The sequence below is a fragment of the Argentina silus genome (assembly GCF_951799395.1).
Source record: "Argentina silus genome assembly, chromosome: 22".
Classification (NCBI taxonomy): domain Eukaryota; kingdom Metazoa; phylum Chordata; class Actinopteri; order Argentiniformes; family Argentinidae; genus Argentina; species Argentina silus.
In genome coordinates this window covers 10604383-10629894 of record NC_139676.1, presented here as the reverse complement: position 1 = coordinate 10629894, position 25512 = coordinate 10604383, and the positions used below count along the sequence as shown (strand labels likewise).

The 25512-nt window shown below is 46.0% G+C and overlaps 1 protein-coding gene across 2 annotated transcripts in view; it reads left to right on the top strand.

Annotated features, from left to right (window-relative positions):
* The first annotated feature begins 8345 nt into the window (after window positions 1–8345).
* The window catches only part of axin2 (axin 2 (conductin, axil)), a 23202-nt gene continuing 6035 nt past the window's right edge, over window positions 8346–25512 (top strand). The window contains exons 1-9 of one of the 2 annotated variants that reach the window (XM_083693696.1): window positions 8346–8494; window positions 10256–11200; window positions 14226–14366; window positions 17822–17924; window positions 22182–22322; window positions 23064–23473; window positions 23672–23854; window positions 24182–24421; window positions 24748–24855. In XM_083693696.1, coding sequence (XP_083549822.1) covers window positions 10374–11200; window positions 14226–14366; window positions 17822–17924; window positions 22182–22322; window positions 23064–23473; window positions 23672–23854; window positions 24182–24421; window positions 24748–24855 — 2153 coding nt within the window. In that variant the 5' untranslated portion in view covers window positions 8346–8494; window positions 10256–10373. Of the gene's footprint in view, window positions 8495–8934; window positions 9093–10255; window positions 11201–14225; window positions 14367–17821; window positions 17925–22181; window positions 22323–23063; window positions 23474–23671; window positions 23855–24181; window positions 24422–24747; window positions 24856–25512 lie in introns of those variants that run through there. The other variant, XM_083693697.1, reaches the window with a different exon arrangement.

The following is a 25512-nucleotide window of genomic DNA, read 5'->3' as shown; positions in this document are numbered from 1 at the left end:
CGCCTTTGTGGATGCTTCTCCTTTGCCTATCTGTGCTCTGTGTTTTGAACTACACACACACGCACACACACACACACACACACACACGCACACACACACACACACGCACACACACACACACACACAGTGTTTTGAAGCTCAACCCCCTCTCTTTCTGCACACCTGCGGAAAAGTTGACACGAAGCAGCAACATCTCACAACAGGGCCGGTCTTATCTCAGAGTTTTTACCCTCAGAACAGAAACACAGAGGGAGGGAGGGTAGGAAGAGAGAGGGAAAGGAAGAGTAAAAGGAAAGAGAGAGAGAGAGAGAGAGAGAGAGAGAGAGAGAGAGAGAGAGAGAGAGAGAGAGAGAGATTAACAGAGAGGGAGACAGAATAAATAATAAACAGGTGGCCAGTTCGAGGTCAGAGATGGCTGCTTCTCTCTCTCTCTCTCTCTCTCTCTCTCTCTCTCTCTCTCTCTCTCTCTCTCTCTCTCTCTCTCTCTCTCTCTCTCTCTCTCTCTCTCTCTCTGTGTCATTCCTCTGGTTTCTCAGAACTCATATCTTCTCTTAAGAACCTAACTTGTGCTGTATCTACTGTTTAGAAGACATGATAACCTTGAAGTGGATAGTTTAGCTCCAGCAGTGACACAGCAGAGGTAAATTGACAGCAGTGGAGGTTGGTGGAAGTAGAAATCGGAGGACAGGCTCATTGTAAAGCACAGAACGGAATGGGAATGGTATCATGGTATCAAATACGTGCGTTTGATACCATTCCTCATACCTTTATGTTTTATGCATGCATAAAGCAGTTTACACAGTATGCATAAAACAGGTGATGGATTAATTTGCTAGGTTCATGGTTGTTGACTTAGAGAGACTAATGATGGTGACACACTGGTCTGTAGACACGGCAAACAACTCCTCTTTAGACGTTTTCATGAAGGGTTTGATGTGGTGATTTCTCCATGCAAGAAAGCTGAGTAAACATTGTATGTCAACCGATCAGGTCTCAGCCTCATCCCATAGTTTCAATCTTTACTTTATTATTTCAATATAGCAGTCAAATAAATAGAACAAATGTACACACACACACACACACACACACACACACACACACACACACACACACACACATACAGGAACAAGGCATCATAAACATGACAGATAGAAATGAAGTAGTTTGAGCGTATTGAAGCCCTTCTTTCTACCCTTGGTCTCTACACTCATCACCCATCCAACAGTTGTTGTTGCTGTTGTTGTTGTTGTTGTTGTTGTTGTTGTTGTTGTTGTTGTTGGACACTGGATCATTGGATCAATAGGGCTGTTTCATTTACCTGATTCACCCCATGGATTTCCTGTCTGAAGGAGAGAGAGACGTTAAACCGTGGCCACTTTGTCAGTGTAGCGGAGCGTTGGCTTGTAACAAGCATTGTTCCGGGTCTTTGGCGACTCCAACCGTCGTTTCCTATCAAGCCGGCCACTTGTCTGCCTCATTGGTCTGATTGTTGAACATAATGGGTTATTGATCATTTGAATAGACGTTAAGCAGGCTATGGCTTTCTATACTCCATGACTGGCAGTCTAATAAGGAGGTAATGATAGCGTGGTCCTCTGTGGCTCAGTTGGTAGAGCATGGCGCTAACAACGCATAGGTTGTGGGTTTGATTCCTGCTGGGACCGTATATACTGAAATGTATGTATGCACTCACTGCAATGTCAGTCGCTTTGGATAAAAAAGTCAGCTAGATGGTGTATATTATAGTGCCTGAAGTCTGTGAGTAGCAGGCTAGCAGCATCGATACATGCACAGAAACACTTTAGATGGACCTACACTTAAAAAGGGTTTATAAATATGAGTGTGCATGGTTTATAAGCGTTTTATAGACAGTGAATTGTTCGGGTAAAGTCTTCACATTGCTATGACACTGTAGATGGACATCAGACATTTGTGAAATCATTTCCCCCCTCAGTGTGATAGGAATATGTTTGGGAATAACTGTTGCGTGTCTGTTATGCTCTAAAAATTCACTTCAGTTCAATCACACTTGTGACAAAGGGCACACAGGTGATACTGCATTGAGAGAGAGAGAGAGAGAGAGAGAGAGAGAGAATGAAAAAGAGAAAGAGAGAGGGGGAGAGAGAGAAATAAAAAAGAAACAGAGAGAGAGAGAGAGAGAGAGAGAGAGAGAGAGAGTGAGAGAAGCACACATGAATGCCTATGACCCTGTCCAGGCCTCAGTCTGGCTCCCCGGTGTGTCTGGCCACATCACAGAGTTTTGGTTATTCAAAGTAGATCCGCATCGGGCCAATAATCTCAGTGATCTTTCCAGGGGCATCTGTGGAGGCTGAAAAGATAGACCCTTTCCAGTTCAGTTCCATCACCCCACCAGGACGCCATATTGTACTTGGTGTGTGTTTGTGTGTGTGTGTGTCTGTGTGTGTGTGTGTGTGTGTGTGTGTGTGTGTGTGTGTGTGTGTGTGTGTGTGTGTGTGTGTGTGTGTGTGTGTGTGTGAAGTGTGTGTGTGTGTGTGTGTGTGTGCTTCAGAAGAGGCACAAACACAAAGGTTTCCCCCATGCAGCCAAACGGATTAGGCTGAACATCAGACATTGTTTCTATACATTATTAAACTTTTTAAGCCACCGCAAAACAGGATTAAAACAAAAAAGAGAGTGGGAGAGAAAGTAATTATTCATCTTCAATGCTCACACGCTACCGTACGCACACACATATACACACACACACACACATACACACACACACACACACACACACATACACACACACATATACACACACACACATACACATACACACACACACACACACACACACACACACACAAAATCCCCCGTTCATTGCATGTCAACAAGTCTTTAATGCGACCATCAGGTCTTCTTCAATCACGTCGGTATTTTTCACCCCCGTCTGTCGCCCGCCCACTCGACTTATTTAGATTTTTTTTTGAAGTTTTAAATTAAAGTTTATTTTCTCAAATTGGGCCTTTTCAAGTGGATCCTCTTAACGAAGCATAGCAAGCCGATGAATGGCTGTGCTTCTCTAACTTTAAGAGTGTTAGGCACCATGTCCGACTTCAAAGCATGTCTTAACTCCTCACTTTAATTGTATCTCCGTCTTAGCAGAGCTGCCTAACCGCCATCTGATTCTGCTGACAACTGCACTCCTTCTTCTCCTTCTTCATCCTTAGTCCTTTCTCCACCTCCCTCCTTCCCTCCTTCCCCCAGTTGACAACTGCACTCCTTTATTTCTATCCATCTTCATCATCCTTCTATCTCTACCTCCCTCCCTCCTTCCTTCCTTCCTTCCTTCCTTCCCTTTTCCTTCCTTCTTTCCTTCCTTCCTTCCTTCCTTCCCCCAGTTGACAACTGCACTCCTTTATTTCTCTCCATCCTTTTCATCCCTCTGTCATTCCCTCCCTCCTCCAGTGAACTTCCCCTTCTTCTCCATCCATCCATCCATCCCTCCCTCCCTCGCTCTTTCCCTCCTCCGTCACGATGCACTCCCTCCCTCTTTCTCATCTTTTTCATAATTCTCTCACTCCTCAAAAGTCTCACTCCACAACAAGTGGCAACACAAACTCTCACTTCCTTCTTTTCTGACGGGTGTTGTTGACACACTACCGAAACAAAAAAAAAAGCTGTGAACACTAGCTAACTAACAGAATGACACTAATGGCTTTCCCTATCTTTACTTTGTCATCCCTCTTTTTCTATCCCTTTATCCATCTATCCATTTCTCCCTCTTTCACGCTCCGTTCTTCTATAAACAGACATTCACGCTCCCCTCTCCATAAGGGCTGTAATGTGCCATTGTCCTCTATTCTCCAGTCAGGCTTGAGATAAAGGGATAATCACTTCAAAGGAAGGGTTAGCAGCGGAGAGAGTAACCCCCCCCCCCACACACACAACCACCACCACCCCCGCCCCACCCCCCCTCCCTCTCTCTCCTACCTCCCCCCTACCACCCCCGCTCCCAAACCTCACCCTAAAACCCACTCCCCCCCTCCTCAGCTGAAAGGAGAAGTGGACAATACGCTAATTGAGAGGGGGGGACTGATCACAGGGGTCTGTTCAAAGGGAATCCTACCCCCCCCCCCCACCACCACCACCACCACCCCACCCCACCCCACCAACCTACCTAACCACTCCCTCAACTCCGATGCACTTCATTTTATTAGTGTTTATGGGGATGCTTCAGCCCAAAATGGTCACTCCAACAAGCTGCCACAGCCCTTTGAACTCCATATTGGATCATTCCCAATTATCCACCCTTCTCTTCTCTTCTCCCATCCCTCTCTTCTGCTCTCTCATTGCTATTTTGGCTCAGGCATATCTGTGTATCAAAATAAGGAAGACGTGTATTGTTGTCGGTCACGACTATATGCCATAGGTTAAAATATGGTTTGAATAACTTTTTTTATTTATTTTTTATTGTGCCTTTTGCCACTTGTGAAACCTCACCAATGGAAATGATTCTCTATAGCTAGACTTACATTGAACACACTGTCCGTACAGTAGGACTGTCCAGAAGTTAATCGATAAGATGATGAGGTATACATTTTCTGTACTCTTTCTATATACATTAAAAAAGACACTTAGCCGGGGGCGCTTAGCGGCGTAGCACACTAATGTGCATACCACATAATCGCAAGGTTCGGTTCTTGACCCTCGACACGTCTTGCGTGTCATCCCTCCTCTCTCTCCCATCCTTCCTGTCAATCTCTACTGTCTCTATCCCAATAAAAGCAGAAATGTCCTAAAAACATTTTTAAAAAATGAAAAAGAAAAGACACTGAGCCTATTTCCTGTCCCCTAACACAACCCCTCCCAGCTCCTGCACTCAGACCAGTGAAACAACAAGGACACGATTCTCTACGTTGTTTTGATACATCTCCTAATTAAAGGCAAAGAACACCCTTTCATCCAGTATACAGTGATACAGCAGACGCCTTTAATGTGCTCCTACTCCTCAGCCCGTGCCCCAACGTTACCCTTTGGGTCACCCCCATTTTATTGGGGTTTTAATGACGAGACGGTAGAGCTATCATCCTGTATGGGGCTTTTAAAGCATTGATGTCTTGATGTGAAAAGATTAGGGCCCCTACAAAGGGGTCAGGGCAGGGTCAACATCAAAAAGGGACACCCTACTCTCTGGTGATCTCTACAGCACCATACTGGTCTTGCTACTGGTTGATAGTGGTGGTACGGTGGGTGTAGAGTGGAGAGTAGGTAGGTGCTGGTTACGTATGAGGTCGTGGTTATTTTCACTCAGAATACTTTGAATAGATACAAATCGTAATCGATGATTATAAGCCATTGAGGAGTATTGAGGTAAAACGAAGATTAAATAATGTTGCCGACATCATGGGTTGAGTACGTGTCATCATGCGTTTTGCATTATGTTCTTCGTTACAATGTGCTTTGTTCTGTCTAGACCCGCAGAGTAGAAACACACTTCATCAGCTTCAAGTACTTTTATTCATTCCACTGGCCCCAAAAAACTTTGCCTATTTCCTCTATATCAGCAAAAAAACTAAACAGCAATCTCTTGTTCATTTAGTCTCTTAGAAGTGATATACTGTATAGAGAATAATTTAATTTGACTGTAGTTAAGCATCTTATCATACAAGTCAAGTATCCCACTTAAAGAACATCCTCTTCTTTGAAAAAATTACTTATAAACCATTCCCTATCGCTACGGTCCTTCCATGACCGGACATGGAGAAGCCAAAGACAGATAACGACATACTCCATATTATATATCACTTAAATTTAGACTCTATGATCATTTGTTACTGCCCCCAAACTTCAGAACGTCTGCCAATGACCTAATTCTGTGTTCCATTGCACAGACAATAGACACTTCCTATTCAGAAGTGTTGGGAGCCATTGTGCATGTTGCACCCGGAATGTTTTGTATTCGCGGCGACCATGTTTGTTTTACAGAGCTCTCCTACACAAGCAGTGTGGTAGTTAGACATGAGAGACCCCCTAACATTCACGCAGACCAAGTGATGTGCCCATCGCGGCCGTTGAGATTCGTGGCACCAGGATACTCAAAGGCTTAATGCAAAATACAAAATTGTCAACCAAGATTACAAGAGCTGGAGGGTTTCAAATGGACAGGTCACGAAACTGTAGTTGATCCCGGAAGTAGTTGGCAGGAAGTCTGTATAATCAACAGGCTTCATACAGTATGTAGTGCCAAGTGAATACAGTATGGGTGAAATCCCATAACTCGAGATCCATAAGCGTAACTCCGACATTTGCGTTAATCTTGCATTCATGTCAATGGGAAATTTGTGAGATGATTCGATTTATGCGTGCAGATCTCGAGCTAGGATTCCACCCGATGGGGGCATTTTCTCTCGTGAGTGCTCAGCAATATTTTGATTAATTGATAACTCTCTCTCTCTCTCTCTCTCTCTCTCTCTCTCTCTCTCTCTCCCTCTCTCTCTCCCTCTCTCTCTCTCAGCACTGGTGGCACTTGTGTTGTTGTTCCCTTGCTATCCACTAACCAGGGCTATATAAACAAGTCACGTATTTTAAAAAAAGAGAGTATTGGTTCCTGGAAGATCTGGAGAAGATGCAAGGTGTGCCGACAGATAGACATGCCAGACCACCTCACACGGCAGCAGTGGCTGTATCTGCAAGGGCGCAGAGCTGAGAAGTATGAATGAATATTTTGCTGAAAATCGACCTATTGTTATTGAAATGCTTATGCACAGCCATAATACTCTGACTCAGCCTTCTAATAGTGTCCCCAAAAACAGCACTCCTGCACCCAAGGCCTATGTGTAGCAGGAAGTACTTACTCCATTAAATATATACAATGTACTATTTCAATCCGTTCATTCCTAGAAGCTTGACTGGACAAATTTGAAGTACGAGTGTAAGGGATGAAGTTAGAGGAACTGTTCATAAACTGTATGTTACTGAATGTAAATTGACATTATTAATGTGTGTTGGAAACCTCGCATAACACAGCAGCTGTACTGTATACAGTGTGTCACCTTATGCAGAGGAGTGGCTGCTAATCCTGCTTAATGCTGTATGTATAAACTGTACTAATGAGCATTACTAGATGACTTCAATTTAGAGGAATTAGTATATTTGTTTCCCCTCTTCTTCGCCATCATGTGAGTTTTTTGTGTGGGTTTGAATTCTCTTATATAATTATATTCTTTCCCTTTAAAGTTGATTTTTTCCAACATCAAAGGGACAATATAGCCTTTGAAGTACCATGGGATAGGATCACTGTCTAAAACCTTCCCTTTACGATTCCGCCACAATAACATTAGAAAGTCATCTAAATTAAAAGCCCTGAAAACACTTCTTACTTATACTCTGTGTCCAATTTCCGCTGAATGTCATGGCCATTCTCCTTGTGCGTGCGTGCGGGCGTAGGTGCGTGCGGGCGTAGGTGCGTGCGTGCGTGCGTGCGTGTGTGTGTGTGTGTGTGTGTGTGTGTGTGTGTGTGTGTGTGTGTGTGTGTGTGTGTGTGTGTGTGTGTGTGTGTAACAGACAACAATGTTGTGTTGGCCCATGAATAGGTAACATGTAATTATGGTGAATCGTTTTGATGAATGTGACTGTGTTATCTCAGTGACTCTCTCAAACATCGAAAAACATAATGTTATCGATATGTTATAACATAGTGTATTGTTGTTTATTACATAGCCTACTGGCAGATCTGGTTGTGTAGCCTATAAGTGCATTGTTACATTTCATATAGACATTAGACATATATACTTTGTTTAAATTGACTTGACTTTTTCCGCAAATCTTATTATTATATGCCATTCAGAAAATGAGGGGTTAAAATACCAACTATGCAAGAAGGGAGGTATGTCTCTTTAAAGTTTATGTAGCAACAGACGGATTGCGGGGATAATGCTATTGGGGCGGTAGATCACTTACTTCTGACGCTCCAAAGCCTCGGGGAGTTGGCTCGAGATTGCCGGTCTTTGATAAGGTCCTTACAACCGAGTAACAACTTTGTTGTCTCAAAAAGCCCTTGGACAGTTCACTAAATACCGCCGACTATTGTTCAACGGCGCGTTTTGGGGATTACGCGTGGGCTGGAGCGCGAGCCGGTGTAATTCGATAGATTTTATTTGGTTCTGTGTTTTTTTTGTGATCACAAATATGATGAGTTGTTTTTTATCTACCTTCCGGGACCAGGCCAGCGGTTCTTTACTTTGATGTGCACAGTTAAACCCTCAGCCCAGTTCGTTTTGAAATAGCCTGGAGAAGATCTGCCGCCTGCGACGGCTACTTGAAACACTAGCCTACCTGGGGAAAGAAAGGAAACGCGTTTTCTTTTCAGGGTTACATTTATAGCCTATTCCCCTTATTTTCGAAGACAAACATCAGAGCGGCAACTGAACAACAACAGCGATCTAAGGCATTACTGGAATACTTTTTTGGGGTTGTTACAGTTGAAGCCTTTATGATCATAAGGAAAGCAAGAGACTCGTGTGCATCGATGGTAAGTTGCAAGAATGCTGCTCTGCAACCCTAACCAAGGCCCCCTCTCTTGGTCGCTTTGATGTGTTGCTGCAATGCTTTGAAGTTGAGAAATGCAGGCTATCCTTCTTGTTTGTGGGCGAGAGCATACGGTAAAGGGGTATAAGTAAACCGAAAACGTTGATGATCAATTGCACCACTGCGCTCACGGTTATGGTGAATGTGTGTAGATAAAATAGATTGTTGTTGCTTGATGTGGTCTTATAGTCTGAAGGAGGAAAAAGTGGGGATGTATTCGGTAAGGAAGGTCCCCCCCTTCCTCCTCCTCCTCCCTCTCCTCGAAATTTTGACACCCCCTCTGATCTACATAGAGGAACAGCCTGCCTACTTTGGGGTCAGTTGTTGAACGGGACAGGGTACATTACACTATTCCTTTTGCATAAAGGATACACATGTGGCTTAGTAAATAGTCCCCACTCCGACGTCTCTTACGTTCCAGCCTTTTTCTCGGATTACCGTTGCTTTTACGTTGGATGTATCGCTGTATGAGGACTGAGTATACGCGAATGGAATAGCTTTTTCTCCACTTTTTTGCTTGACTCGGGTTTCGTTCTACAATGGTATGTGATACAGCCCATGTTATTTTTACGAACTACGCGCTTTCCGCGATGTCTTTTCTCCGTAAAGCAACCCATTGATATTTGTGTGTGTGTGTGTGTGTGTGTGTATGTGTGTGTATGTGTGTGTGTGTAACAGTTGGAAACATTTTTGCAAGTCGACTGAGAGAGCACCTAAAAACTGTTACTTTATATGATATTCGCGCTACAGTGTATTGCCGTTGGTGAACTTGTTATGATTACGCTAGTGAGTTTAATTGTGCCTAAATGGCACATTCATTCGGCTATGGAACGCGCATATTTGGAGTGTTTCAGCCCACATTTCTAATTATTTGAGCGCATGAACAGTGCACGTTCTAAGTCTAAATCAATAATAAGGATCGTTGGAGTGTAGTATTGTATTTGATAATCGTATCGCGTTGCTCAGACACGCTGCCTTGTGCTGTGTTGCAGAATTACGTGCTGTAGACCGCATGTGAACTGAAATTTAGTAGGCTAACTGTGCCAGTGATTAAAGGCATACCATTGATCACGGTCATTGCACGCTTGAGCGGCTCGCTTTCCCCCGGGACCTTTTATCCTCATTGTGGTGCATCCGCGTGCGGTATTCTCACTGTCTTGTCTTGGGTTGGTATGCATGTGCAACACCGGTTTCATGAGGACAAGTGGTACGTGGGAAACTAATCATTTATGCATCATGCAGATTATAGTATCGGAAACATCGTTACCGTATCTAAATAAATAGATATTTGATAATAGAATTTGATTTAAAATGACAGCTATGACAGGTGATCATTTTGATACAAGTGTTAGGTCTTTTAGAGTTGGTTCTGATGAACAATGATGGCAATGTGAAGCGATTGCTCTCGTTAATGATTTTTGATGTGACAGATCAATGCGTATTGTAAATACAGACACTGCAGTTGATCTCTCATTTAGATTATAAATAGATGACCGAGGGGGAAAGCCTTTCATATTCTCTCTCTCTCTCTCTTCATAGTCACTCTCTCTCTCTCTCCCTCTCTCTCTTTCTCTCTCTCTCTCTCTCTCTCTCTCTCTCTCTCTTTCTGCGAACCGGCGAGGGTCTGAAAGGACTGTTTACTTCATGTCTCCTCTTTGAAGTTAGCAGGATCTGGCTTTGATTAGATCAATACTTTCTTTTTCAGAGTGAAGAGGAGCCGAGAAGCTCCCCCGCTGGTTTGAGAGAGTGAGTCGGATTACAGTCGGAGGCTCAGAAGCAAACAGGCACAACGGCACTCACACACGGCAACCGGAGCTGGAGCCATGAGCAGGGCGCTAACGGACCATGTCAGCAGTAGCTTCCGAGAAGATGCTCCTCGTCCCCCGGTGCCGGGGGAAGAGGGAGAGGCGTCATGCCACATCTCAAGCAAACCTGCTAAAATGAGAGCTCAGAATAACAAAGCTGTCACGTCCGTCGCTTCTCCCGGCTCCACGCCGAGGAGGAACGAGGATGGACTCGGGGAACCCGAGGGGAGCGCGTCTCCGGACTCGCCACTCGCCCGGTGGACCAAGTCGTTGCATTTTCTTCTGGGTGACCAAGACGGCGCTCACCTTTTCAGGACTTTTCTGGAACGGGAGAAATGCGTGGACACTTTGGACTTCTGGTTCGCCTGCAACGGGTTCAGACAAATGGACCTCAAGGATACCAAAACGCTACGAGTTGCCAAGGCTATTTTCAAGCGGTACATTGAAAACAACAGCATCGTTGCCAAGCAGTTGAAACCTGCCACTAAAACCTACATAAGGGATAGTATTAAAAAGCAACAGATAGACTCGGCGATGTTCGACCAAGCGCAAACGGAAATCCAGTCTACCATGGAGGAGAATGCGTATCAGATGTTTTTAACTTCTGACATATACCTCGAATACGTGCGCACCGGGTGCGAGAACGCGGCTTATGCAAACCACGCGGGTCTCGGGAGCCTCAAGCTGATGTGTGGATATCTTCCACCTCTTATCGAGGAAGAAGAGTGGAGTTGTAGCGACTTGAAGGCGAAAACGTTAGCGTCTGTCGTTGGACTATCCGCGAAAGCGCTCCGGGCCACCGCGACTATTCGGACAGCGGCGGAGGTGCTGGAGAATGGGTACAGGTAAGAGGATGCCTATGCTTGATTTACTGTGTAAATTACTTTATCAATGAGGCTCCTGTTTTGTAAAGCATTTAATCGCATGTGTTATCCCGATTTAAATTCTGGGTTATTTTTGGCGTGATGACTGGTCGCGCATATGACTCACATAGACAAACTACTATATTGTATGGCAATTGACAGTTACTTCATAAATTCCTTTGCAAGATAAAGGCACTTGATCAAAGAGGTTAGATGGAAATATCTCTCTCTATATGTGTCCCGTCTTCCTTGCAGTTAGTCAAGGGGGGTAGAGGGGAGAGGGAAGGAGGGGGTGGCTGGGGGGGTAGCAAAACATCAATGGATCTGGTCTTTCCTTTTAAGTAAATGGTGTCTTGCAGGCAGCCCTCTGCTGGCTTGCTCAAGTTTCCTGTGCTTTGAAATTGTTCCTCCGGTTCAGGCATGAATTCAGACACCAAGCCTCACTGATGCTACCATGAAACTGGGTGCTGCTATTGTGAAGTTATGCAACATCTATTTTTTTTAAGACTTTTATTAAGTAGTCTTATTAACTCAGACTACAATACAAAACACATGCGCACATGCACACACACACACACACACACACACACACACACACACACACACACAGCCATGCCAAGAGGACATATTGGCCTTTTGGTCCGAGATGAAAGACCGAATGTTTCTGGAAAGCATTTGGGAGCTTATTTCTTCGGATCTCGTCCCACATATTGTCCCAACAGCTGCAAACTCTTCATGTCAGGAACATTCTGGAAAGTGTGGATTTTATGCATGAGCTTGCATCAAAGAGTCGTTATGAAGTTCTTCACCAAACTGTTCCTAGTATGGCCATACAATAAAACTCAACAACATCTGGACACAATTATCACAGAGTGCTTAGAGAGAGAGAGAGAGAGAGAGAGAGAGAGAGCAAGAGACAGTCTTGTTCTTTCTGGTGTCTGTAGGAAAATAAAGGGGAAATGAGCAATATTTCAAGGAAACACATTGTTTCTCTCTTCAATGAGTCAGTTTTTGAAACAATATGTGTTAAACTGACAGTTGAAACAACTCAAGTTCATTGCTAACCCTAACCCTATCCATATTATTGTTCTTACAAAATCTTGCCATTTGCCTAATAGCCATAGTATAAATAGAATATTAGGTTGATAGATTTAAAATTATATCACTACATGCCACAAGTGTGTGTGTGTGTGTGTGTGTGTGTGTGTGTGTGTGTGTGTGTGTGTGTGTGTGTGTGTGTGTGTGTGTGTGTGTGTGTGTGTGTGTGTGTGTGTGTGTGTGTGAAGTGGCCATGTTGAAGTTGGGAACTAAATGGGATTGTGGGATTGTTTACACGGTGGGGCATCTCCTCAGCTTCCTGGTGCGATCCCAACATTCTTGTGTTTCACCAAAGAAAAGGAGACCCCCCCCCCTCCCTCCCTCCCTCCTTCCCTCCCCTCACCAACTCTCTAGGTCAACGCATTTCCATCAGAAACATGTGGAACTAATTTGGCCTCTGTTGCTCCGATTCCTTTTCCCTCCGAAATTTCGCCACTTTCCTCCAAAATTATATATATATATGTATAAAAAAGAAAAACACATCACCGGCACAGTTCGGCTTCAACCGCCATCCCCCTTTACTTGTGATATTTTGTGTTTATTTTTTTCTCTCTCCTCTCCTGCTTTCTTCAGTCCGCTTTTATCTGTTCTTTTAGAAAAATCCCTCTGACAGAAACTAAGCATGCTTTGAGAGAGAGAGAGAGAGAGAGAGAGAGGAGAGGAGGGGAGGGGAGGAAGACAGGAAAGAGGGGGAGAGAGATCATGAAAGAAAGAAAAGAGAGAGAGGAGGGGGGGGGGGGACTGAGAGCCCAGCTGTGCTAAATACCTGACTCTTTGCGCGAACCTTGCAAAGGTCAAGCCTGAGCTTGGGGCCTACAGCTCTAGTCATGCTGGGCTTCTCCTCATCGCACTCCCGCCAGTAGGCATTCTCATAAAGAAAGAGGCCCTCCTTTCCCCTTTCTCACACACACACACACACACACACACACACACACACTTTCTCTCTCTCTCTCTCATTCTCTCCCTCTACCCAAGCTTTAAGCTCAAGTTCCCCCCCCCTCCCCTCCTTCCCTCCCTCCTTCTTTCTCGTTCGCCCCCTTCACTAGAGGAACAGGAATGCAACACAGCAGGAGAGAGCAGAAAGAGAGAGGGAGAGACTTTGGAAGGATGTTAGGAAGGGGCGGGGTTAGGGGAGGGAGGGGGGGAACACTTCAAGAAAAGAGAGAGAGAGAGTGCAGCTTCAGAGAGAAGAAAAGTGCGGGAGTAGGGGCCTTGCCCAAACAAAAGGGTGGAGAGATAGGAGAGAGAGAGAGAGAGAGAGAGAGAGAGAGAGAGAGAGGGGAAGTGCTGTTGTCCATTCACATACAGCTGGGCTGCTCACTTCTCCTCCCCCACTCCACCCCCTGCGCGATGGGGGAGGGGACATGAAAGAGAGACTGAGTAAAAGAAAGAAAAAATGAGAAAAGAAAAAGAAAGGGAAAAAAAACACAGGCTTCAGATACTGTGTTGTCACATTCCTGAGGCTCCAAAGCTTCGCGAAAGTGACTCTAATTATTAAAATCTGTAAGTACTCAAGACTCCCAGAACCTTCCAAACAAACTCTGAGATCCTCTTTCCAACTCTGAAACAAAGACTCCCGCTCCTAACGCACGAACAGCACTAAACACATACAATACATTTGTAACACAACTACAAATGGCGGTTTGGTCTAATCACGATTCTCAAGTGTCTTGGGGCGCATTTCGCCATGGAAAGGCATACGGTTTGTCTTGCCATAGAAAGATCTATATGTGCTTCAACTGACTTTCATGACTACCATTGTCATGGCATACAGACCACCATGTTAATAGCTAAAACAGAGATGTGTGTGTGTATCAAGCTAATAGAGGAATATGAATCAAGCTAATCCAGGGGGGGTTATATGAAGCGATTAGAAGGATATTGACTGGAGGGTTTCTGTGTTTTGCAGGTCACACAGACGAGGGGACCCCGCCAGTCCTTACTTCGTCAACTCGGGCTACGTGTTCGCCCCCGCCACCAGTGCCAACGACAGCGAGATCTCCAGCGACGCCATGACTGACGACTCCATGTCCATGACCGACAGTAGTGTGTAAGTACTCCCTGTTTGGTTCGGATGTGTTCATATATATATATATATGCCATTTAGCTGACGCTTTTATCCAAAGCAACTTACATTGCAGTGAGTGCATACATTTTTCAGTACATATGGTCCCAGCGGGAATCGAACCCCCAAGCTAAGCGTTGTTAGCGTCACACGCTACCAACTGAGCCACAGTATTGTGTTGTGTTTTGTTCTACACCTTTAACCAAAGTTGGGGGTCAGTTCCATGTCAACTCCAGTCCAGCCTGGAAATGATATGATCTTCGGAGGCTGATATCCCCCGAATCAGTCGACCTGATCCCAGACCTGCCCTCAGCTTTGCTTAAAAGTCTGTATTCTGAAAGTTGTAGATCACCTAACAATTCAGTCCTTCAGTCCTAAAACCTTTTCTAAGGAAAAAATAATGGAAAAACAACAATTGTCTAAAAGAGGTTCTACTTGAGATTCAGCATGCGTTGATGCCATGTGTTGTGTGTTGTGACGATCCTCTGTAATGGGGTTCAGGTAATTCTATTAATGTGTAGCTGCTGTGGCCTCAGGGGAGATAGAGAGAGAGAGAGTAACACTGGGAAAGTCATTACGTCTGAAGACCTTTTGAAGTTTATTCTGATGCATGTTTCTTACAGGCAAAAACTTCTTCTTGATGTGGGTGGGGGCGTTGCCTCTCTCTCTCTCTCTCTCCCTCTCTCCGTCTCTCTCTCTCTCTCTCTCTCTCTCTCTCTCTCTTTCTCTTTCCTCAAAGTAGAAATGTATCCTACCCACCCACCCTTCTGCCACAACAAGCCTTGTGTTTTTCTTTTTCATATTATCTAATCGCTTTTTCCCTTTGAAGAGCTAGGAGAGAGAGAGGGAGGAAGGGTGGGAGGGCTGGAGGGGAGGGGAGTGGGGGGGTGGGGGGGGGGTGAGGGAAATAGCCATTCGGGCCTTAAGACAAGCTCATTGAAAAATGTTGGCAGCAAATGAAAGGAGGCTTACTCACATGGTGAGTTGGTTTCCTGCGACTGGCCCCGCTCTGTGCTCTGTGCATGCTGCGATCATGTGTCAGGGAGGCTTTCACGGGGGTGACTCATTTCTGGACTTCAGGATAGGGGTCAGGAGGAGGGAGTCCCACTGCCTGGAGCAGGGCACCCCCACAAACACACACACACACACACACACACACACATTCTCCCATACACACACACACACACACACACACACACACCCTCCTCCTCCACCCGAGCCAATAGCAGGAGACCGGTGAGGAGCGATGGGGCTTGGAGTGCAAGAGAGTGAGAAAATAAGAGTGCATGGAGTATAAAGGGCTTAACTGCATCTCTTTCAGCCTATTGTTAGGCAGGAGGGAGCTTAGGGGGGATAAGAGAGGAGCTGGCTGCTTTGAAAATGACTTGCACGACTGAATGGGAGATCCCTATGAAGTCTAGTGAGGGTCCGTGAAAGAGTCCGTGGCCGTTCTCCCCTTTCCTAGGCCCTGGCCACTACTACCGCTACAAAAGATGTGTTGGTCGAAATATGGCCTGCTAGGGAGGGAGGGAGGGAGGGAGGGAGGGAGGGAGGGAGGGATGATTAAAAAGCAAACTGGAGAGAGAAGTAGGGATAGAGAGTGGGAAAGAGGGAGGAAAGAGAGAAATTTGATAGAGGGATGTCTTCAGTTGTTGTTTTTGGTGTAGACCGTTCTCTACGTTACTCTTGGGAAGTTGTTGAGTTCTGTTTTGGTGTGAGTTTCCAGTGTCTTCAAGAGTCTGGACCAGAGTGTTCACGGCTTGTAATTTGAGGGATATAGCTTGTGATGTATCGATTTAGATTCTTCTTCTTCTTCTTCTTCTTCTTCTTCTTCTTCTTCTTCTTCTTCTTCTTCTTCTTCTTCTTCATCTTCTGATGTCAGCCTTGGTACAAGCATGTGGCTTACAATACAGACCCCTGAGTAGATTGATGAAACGGTAAATCTAGTATGAAAAAAATCAATCTGAATCATATCTTCATTATTAAAAGACCCATGTTACAGAGCGAAGCAGAGACCCCTCAGCGTTTTGTGTGCAACCAAGGTCTTTGACTCATCTCCACTGTTCACCTTTTCTTCCCTCCCTCCCTCCCTTCCTCCCTCCCTCTCCCCCCCTAACCGATTGTAATAATACCCCCAGCTTCTTCCTCGTCATTGGGGGGAACAATTTGATTAGTGCCTCCTTTTATAGCAGTTAAAAGCCACACCGCAAAATTTGAATCTCATTTTCAGATAAAGAACAAGAAGAAACGAAGGATTTGGGTGGGGTGGGGTGGGGGGGGGGGGGGGGTGCGGCTGGCGGAGAGGTGGTTGAGTGGGGATTTTTTTTTTCTCTCTCTTTTTTGCTTATATCTTATTTATGGATTTACTTGGACGCTGGGGAATGCTACTGCGCCAACTTCAAACATTACCTTATCTTACAAACCAGGCTTTTGATGTTGGTGAGATCAGAGGCTTTGCTGCGGCGCGCTTGCCAAACGAAGATGGCAGCGGGTGCATATGTGCATGGAGTGTGATATTTCAAAGAGAGAGAGAGAGAGAGTGGGAGAAACTAGCGTTTGGGCTAGGTCAGACACTTCTGAGCAACCAAAAAGGCCCAGATAATTGGCCTGGCTTAAATGGCAACTGACAGGAAAAGTAGCGTTGGGGGAAAAAAAAAAAAGAAACACTGGAAAAAAAGAGAAGAAGATTCACCCTCCTTATTAAACGCTGAAATGTCCAGAGACACTTATTATTTTGAGCTACATTATCCCCATTTTTCCTGTTATGTCAAATCTACAAGGCTAACAGTGCTTTTAGTAGCATTGCTAGTCCCTGTGTATTATTCTAGCTAGCCAGGCTTTTTTACTGTCAGCCAGCTTTATCAGTGAAGGCCTAGTTATTGATGCTAACATTGAAAAGTACATCACTAGCTGCCATTTTCAAAACGGGCACTATCAATGTTGACAAGGACTGATGTGAACTGATCAGTGGGGTTCTTCGTTTGAACTCAAGGCCCTGGATGTTTAGCATATCTCTTCCCTCATTGTCCTGGTGTGTTTTTGTTATGTGTGTTTTTGTTGCCTCGGCTTCAAGGGTTCCTAGGCTCTTTGATTTGGCTGTAATGTGCCCTATGGGGGGTCGGGGGTGGGGTGTGGGGGCTCGGAGGGTGGTGTGTGTGTGTGTGTTTGCGGTGTAGGGTTGGTCACTTCAGTGATGAGCAGCCTCCCCATGGTTCTATCCAAGTGGCCATTGTTGCTCATGCATTGTCGGTATGGGATCTGTTGGGTCCGCTGAAATGTTGAAGTTGGGTTTGACAAAGTCTCCCAATATGGACGTCATTATGAGAAGGGCATTGATATAGATGTGTCGGTGTATCAGTTACCCCTGACTTTAAGGCGCCGTTCTGGGTGACCTTTGAACATGTTTTGACCCTGTTCTCTTCCTGTGACCTTTCCTACAGAGAAGGGGTCCCTCCGTACAAGCTGGGCACCAAGAAGCAGCTCCAGAGAGAGATGCGTAGCAGCGTCAAGATCAACGGACAGGTCTCGCTTCCCCACTTTCCGGTGAGTTCCACTGCCTTCTTCCTGTTTTGAAGCCTGATATCTTGTCTTTATATATATATATATATATATATATATATTTTTTTTTTTTTTTTTTTTTTTTTTTTTTTTTTTTCTTCAAAGTCAAACTTTATTGTTCTCGCTCAGGCCTACAACTGAGTCCTCTCTCCACAGGGAGTGATCTTTTATGTGTTTATATTGTTTATCAGAGAACATGTTATGACAGAATAGTATATTTTCCTCCCTGCTCGTTTTCCTATAAAAGTCAGGGTAAATGAAAGAATGAATTTGCATACCACTCTTTTTTTTTCCTTCTTCCTGCTGAATGTCATATCATATCCCCTACTCTCCCTCTACCCCCCTCACCCCCCCCCCCCCCCCCCACCCCCACCCCCACCACCCGTTTTTCTGTGTTGCTTTTGTTGTGTTCAATTTCAATAACTTCAGCAAGAATAATACTTCATAACGTCATATTGCTGATGATGGTGATGGTGATGATGATGAAGAGGAGGAGGTCAGGAAAGATCAGAGAGAGATCCTAGTCCTGATTGCTCCTTAAATCAGCTAGCTTACTAGTCGAGCCAGTGCTTTGATCATGGCGGATGAATAGGACCCAGGTTGCATACAGCCCCTTCATTGACAACTTCCAACAGTGACACCCCCCCCCCCTTCCCCCAACCTAGCCCCTCACCCCTTCTTTGTCACAGGAGCCTCCCCTCCTCCCAAACCAGCCCCTTATCCTCTCCCCCCCCCCCCCCCACACACACACACACACACACAATGTGGTTCCTAGCACTGAGGCTTCAGTGTCATGTGCTAGCAGGGGTCTTGAGGGGGTGTAGGCCTCACTGAGGCTTAGTACTTCACATGGCACAGCTCTAGGGCTTGGTTGAAGGCTGTCACACTGACACTGAATGGGAGGGGTGGGGGGCAGGGGGGCATCTGTGGCAGAAAACAAGCAACACAAAATGTTTTGTCCTCTCTTCTTTCACAAACAGTGTGTGTGTGTGTGTGTGTGTGTGTGTATGCATGTATGTGTGTGCGTGCGAGCGTGCATGTGTGTGTGTGTGTACAGCCAAGTAGAAGGGGCCCTTGTTGTCTGTTTCCCCTCCATCTCTCCCCCCCTCTCTTTCTTTTTCCGCTCTTCCTTCCCCACTTGCTCTCTTTTAATGTCTCCCTCCTGATTTGGAGATGGCTCCGTATCCCATGGTGCACCAGCCCCAGGCAGCGGGGGCTCCGCGCGGCGTCGACTCTCCTACGCCAGCGGGCCCCGCGCTCCTTTCTTCTCCCTCCCTTCATCCTCGCTACAAAGGGATGAGAGGAACAACAACAAAAAAGAGTCAAAATCAAGAAAGCGCCAAATAATAAAAAATAATAAAAAATGAAGAGAGAGAGGGAGATAGGTAGAGAGAGAGAGAGAGAGAGAAGAGTTAGAGAAAGAGATAATGTGACTACAGTACCTCAGAGGTGCCCCGTGTGCAGTCAGAAAATAAATGACCACATCCCTTTAGATCTTCCCTGTATTTGACTCCTATCCTCCCTCCCTCCCTCCCTCCCTCCCTCCCTCCCTCCACCACTCCACACGCTCCTATAGTCGCAGAATTTCAATTCTGCCCCAATCTTCTGTGAGGTGCCCCGTTTGGGTGTAATAAGATTGATTGTGGTTGGGTCTCCTTATCAACAGCTCCTAATTTAAATACTGTGATTTTTAGGGTGATATAAAAAGCAGAGGTCAGGGAAAAGCATTGATTCCACAAGATGTTGGAAACATTCCTTTGAGATTCTGGTCCATGATGACATGATTGCATCACACAATTCCTGCAGATTTTTCAGGTGCACTTTCAAGCTGTGAATCTCCCGTTCTACCACATCCCAAAGGTGACTGGGAAGGCCAATGAAGAACACTTACTAGGGCTCACGTCTTATATTTCCTCAAATAAACAAAAGCCCCAAACGCGAATTGTTTGCGGTTTTCAGTTTCTTATAGACAAAACATTGGCGAAGACGCTCATATAAAATTCGGCTTGTTGGATTTTGATTCCGGAGCTGGCCATTGAGGTCAACGTAAAACTTCAAAATGTTCACCAATTAATCCTAACCCAATCAAAATCCAACAACCGGGGTGACGATAAAACGTGTTGGCTCTTATTTGAGTGATAGTTTGAAAAACCAATAGAAAGTGTGGTCGGGGACTTTTGAGTTGAATAAGGGGAGTGACAAATATTTCTCTGGACACTTTGCTTCTAAAACGGGCCTAGAATTCAAACAGTGCTTATGTCTTCGCTACGGTGCTTTTTAAACTCTATTTCTAGACCAAACTAACCACTATTAGATATCGTTTTACTTGTAGTTAGTTTCAGTTATGTTTAATGTAATAAATCACCAAATCCCTAAACGGCTATTTTGCTTGGCAGCTAACTTAGAACTCAACTCGTCCCCATTGGGATAGTGTTGCGGCCAGAACGTTTGACCTGCCTGTTAGTTTCTTCAGACAGACCAGTGGTGACTCTGTGTCACTGCAACTACATTTGACCATGTTCTACAGAAGCAATGGGGTTGTTCTTTTAGCCTAGATGTCCCACTGCAACCCTTCATTTCCCATTGCTGATAATAAAACATTTAAATGGTTGCAGTCACATATGGCTGATTTGGTATGTAATTGTAAGGACAGACTAGCTGTCCAAACTCATTTGTTCTTTGTTTACAAGGTGTTCTCTTTCTCTCAGGAAGGGGGCAGCTCATTTTTAACATGCAGTGACATGTTTCTCCTTTCCTATGGGATGTTAAATCTACTATTATTAGAATGTATGTCTTTGATTCCATATGTTTTTAAGGAGGATCTGTTCCGTTGGCTTCTCTTTTGTCTATTCTGATTACTTAATAGTATTTGAATTTTACCGTGAGCTGTTGTAAGGAGCCAATCCTATCAGACCATTCCAAAAGTTTGTCTACTGATTGTGTGTGTATGTGATTTGCCTGTGTCAACGTAGCTTGTTTGCAGAAAGTTGTTTCCGAGGGGACGTTTGCTTTGCCCTGCAATATGGGACATCTTCTAAGCACAGTGGGTAACCATTAACACCAGGATTCTAACACACTCTGGACCGGAAGGGTGACGCGCTGACCGCTCAACTCGATCATGGGGAACAGTTCTCCCGAAGACCTTTCTCTTGTATACTCTCGATGCCTTTTTACCTCTGCTGTTCACATTGGGTGGACTATAGTGGCAGTGTGGCTCTGTGGAATGTCTTGAGGTGTCAACGATGTGATGTCACCAGTTTGGGTGGAATAAGATTGATTGTGGTTGGGTCTCGTTATCAACACCTCCTAATTTAAATACTGTGCTTTTTAGGGTGATATAAAAAGCAGAGGTCAGGGAAAAGCTCTTTCTCTTTTCCTGTGTCCTGTTGTGAGGTTCATGTTGTGAGTAACATTGTTTTGAATGACCAGTGGTCATCTCTCAATCTCTCTCTCTCTATTAGGATGTAACATTCCTCTATGAAGTATTCACCTTGTAATAGTTGTATAAGTATACATTATTATTAAAGATATGTTTTGCTATTAACAAAATATAGCTAAAAGTTCTGCCAAACCTTCATGTGGAAACTGATATTAATATGAATCCGTCTACGCTCCCATCTCTCAATCCTCCCCCCCCCCTCTCTTTTTTTTTTCTTCTTTTAATTTTGTCCCCCCCTCGTCTTTCTCTCTCCTTTCCTCTTCTTCCTTGTCTCCTCTGTCGAGATCAGGCTTTTATTCAGGAGATTTAAAGCCGCGCGTCCCTCCCACCCCTTGCGTGCTGTTTGATGTTTGACAAGGGCCCCTTTGAAGTGTGCTGACTTCAGAGGGAGCCTAGTTGATGGCTTGGTGGGGCTATGGAGGGAGCAGGCAGGGGGCCTCACTGTGAGAGGGACCAACTGCTACCCCCCCATCCCCACCCACCCACCTCCCCCCCATCCCCATGCCCCACGGGCAGGCAGTGCCAAGGGCAGTGGGCATGAGGGAGATGGAGGGATTAGGGGAGGGGGTGGTAGAGGTTATCTCAGGGGCAAGGGCATCTGATAGGATAGGGCTTTGGGGTAGCAAGTTCTTCTACCTGTTTCTGGCAGGTTCAACCAGCTCTTGAGTCCCCCAGACACACTTTGGATCCAGCAACCAGGGGCCTAGGGAGGGTCAACTAAACTCTTGCTTCCTTCCCCTTCAAAACACATACTCAAACACACACACTCATAAGTGTCCCTTCTCCCCTCTCGCCCCCTACAGAGGACATACAGGCTGCCTAAGGAGATGATCCCCGTGGAGCCCTCGGTTTTCGCTGCTCAGCTCATCTCCCGCCTGGAGAAGCTGAAGAGAGAACAAGACACCATGAGCTCACTGGAGGAGAGGCTACAGCAGATCCAAGAGGTATGTTACTACACACACACACGCGCGAGCGGACAGACATGCATACACACACACACACACACACACACACACACACACACACACATGACCTAGGAAGCCGAGCTAAGTTAACATAGTTGCACTGTTCTTCTGGCTTTGAGAGGCTATACAGTAGGTTTGTGTGTGTGGTCTTCGAAAGAGAGAGAGAGAGAGAGAGAGAGAAAGAACCAGGGGGGGTTTTTACAAGTCTGCTGCAGTTTAGTGACTCCTTTTCCTCCGCCCCCAATTTCAAGGAAGGAAGGAAGTTTGAAACTTGTGTTTCTTGACACATGTTTCTTGACACATTTGAAGTTCTTCAAATAGTTAGCGCTTAGCGTAGCGACTCTCCAGTGGCGTACAGGCTGAGTGTGTCTCTTTGTGAGGCAGACTGGTGCATTATAGATGAAGCACACCCTAAAGCCTGTTACCGGGGACGACAGCGCTGAAAGAGAAACTCAAAAATCAAGTTATCCAGTATTGCTCTCTCATCTCTGGGACTTCAGAGGTTGATGCAGTACATGGGTGTTTTGTTACAGAGGGAACTTTTCATGGCTGATGGTCTTAAAGTATCGGAAACCGAAGAAGTATTGTCCCATAGATGTAGTTTGGTTTGGGTGTAACAGCCAAGTGTTTTGTTTATGTGTGTCTGTCCTTTGCCAATGTCATCCATGTACTAAAGCAATGTTTGTGTGTGTGTGTGTGTGTGTGTGTGTTTGTGTTTAGGAGGAAGAGAGAGACGAGAGCGACCTCCCCAGCACCGCCCCCCTCCACCACCCCCTACTCCCCGTCAGCGGCCACTGCGAAGACGATGCCCAGGCCATACTAGACGAGCACCTATCCCGCGTCCTCAAGACCCCCGGCTGCCAGTCTCCAGGGGTGGTCCGCCATTCACCCCGCTCGCGGTCTCCCGATCGGCCTGGTGCCCTGGGCCCCTTCCCGGGACCCTATCCGGGGGTCTTGAAGACCCCCCTGGGGGGGAAACTGTCTACCAAACACATCCACCACCACTACATCCATCACCACCTCGCAGGACCCAAGACCAAGGAGCAGATCGAGGCCGAGGCTGCCCAGCGCGTCACGTCACAGTGCCTCTGTCCTCCAGGGGGCGCCGACTACTCCGACTTCAACCCAGGGTCAGTTCACAGGCTATTGTTTACACTGTATGATAACTTTCATGACTCAGCCATTGTAGATGTGTGCACATGTTTTTACTTGCTTATACATGCTTGAAGTTGTACTATTTCTCACTAAATAACTATAACTAAGTTCTAGTGCTTGGTGTAGAAGATGATAGGGAACAGTGTCTTTAACCCTTTCTCCCTCCTCTCCAGGCGTACCAGCACTTTGTCCAAGCGGCCCGTCAAGGCTGGGGAGGGGCTGAGCCAGACTGGCGGGGAGGGGGTGACCCCCCCCCACACACACCCCCACCTGCCCCTGGACGCCAGCGACCGCTCCCAGAACGTGTGGCAGTGGATCCTGGAGAGCGAGAGGCAGGGCAAGCACAAGCCCCACAGGTGAGGAGCTAGATCTGGTGATCCAGTCGTATATCCATCCTACAGTACATCTAATTGGTCCTTTAGCGGATCTACTCTAAACCGATTGGTCCAATAGGGATCATTTAGAATCTTGACACATGAAAAAAAAAAAAAAATTGTATTTGTAGATTAGAGATATCCCCATACTTTCTCTCAGTTAACCTGTTGGCCTATTTGAAACACTTCTTCAGTTGGCATTTGCAGCAAGGCTTCACTATTTCATGGCCTAAAGGGGTTAGCTTAGCACAGGAGTGAATGTCTCTACCCACAGTGTAGCTCACACATCATATCAATCTCTCTCTAAAGCACTCAAGGCCTGAAGAAGTCCCACCTCCTGGACCCGTCCTCCAAGACCCTGCCCAGCCGGACACACTCCTCCTGGGGAGGGAGCGGCATCGGCAGTGGGGGTCACCCCCGCACCCACCACCCTGCCCACCCCTTCATCCAGGACCCAGCCATGCCCCCTCTGCCCCCGCCCAACACTCTGGCACAGCTGGAGGAGGCCTGCCGCAGACTGGAGGAGGTGTCCAAACCCCCCAAACAGAGGTAGACACACACACACACACACACACACACACACACACACACACACACACACACACACACACACACACAAACTACACACCAGTCATTAAGTTTCAAACAATAGTACATGGCTTCAATTCTACACAAATTCTCTGTGTGTCTAGTTTGGCTACTGTCTTTGCTAAACGATTGACTTTGATGCACTAACAGTGAGTCCTTTGCACTGTGAATCGGATGGCTAAAGCTGATAATACCCATTGTTGCCTCTACCTGCTGCGGTGAATGCTGATCTCCTTGACTGACCCAGTGGTTGTTGTCTCTCTCTCTCTCCCCTCTGTGACTGACAGACATTCAACGTCCAGCCTTCAAAGAGACAGGAGCCATCCTGTTCCTGCTGCCTTCCCCAGTGGGAACACATCTCTCCCTCTACCCAGCACCGGACTTCAAACAGACGAGTACGTACACACCTAGCTCGACCCTTTGTTCTACTGTTCCATCTATCTGTCTCTCTCTCTCTCTCTCTCTCTCTCTCTCTCTTTCTTTATCTCTCTTTCTCTCTCTCTCTCTCTCTCTCTCTCTGTTTGTATCTGTCTCTTTCTGTCTTTTTACAAAACACACACACACACTTGCTCTCTCTCTGTCTCTCTCTGTCTCTCTCTCTCTCTCTCCCCCCCCCCGCTCATTTATAAAGGGATGTTATGACTCAACAAGCTTAGCTTGTTACTTTGAACTCCTCTTCTCTCTCATTCTTTCTTTTAATCATTTAAGATTAAACACGATAAAGGGCCCTCAAACAAACTCCCACACACACACCCGCATACATACACACTCGCACAAACACACACACACACACACACACACATATATATATACACACACATACACAAGGAAGAGTTAACTAGCCCTCAGTGACTCTAGTGGCTTTATTTTGCCCCTTCCCAACCCCACCCCACCCACCACCCCCCCCCCCCCCTCCTCCCTCCCCCTGTCCTTCCTCTTGGTCTGGGAACCGTGGTGTTTGATGTAAGGCAGTAGCCACCTGACTGCCTGGCTCTTTTTAGTTTTAATTGGCTGACCTTCTGTAGGCCAGCTGTCTCAGGCTAGCGGGCTAG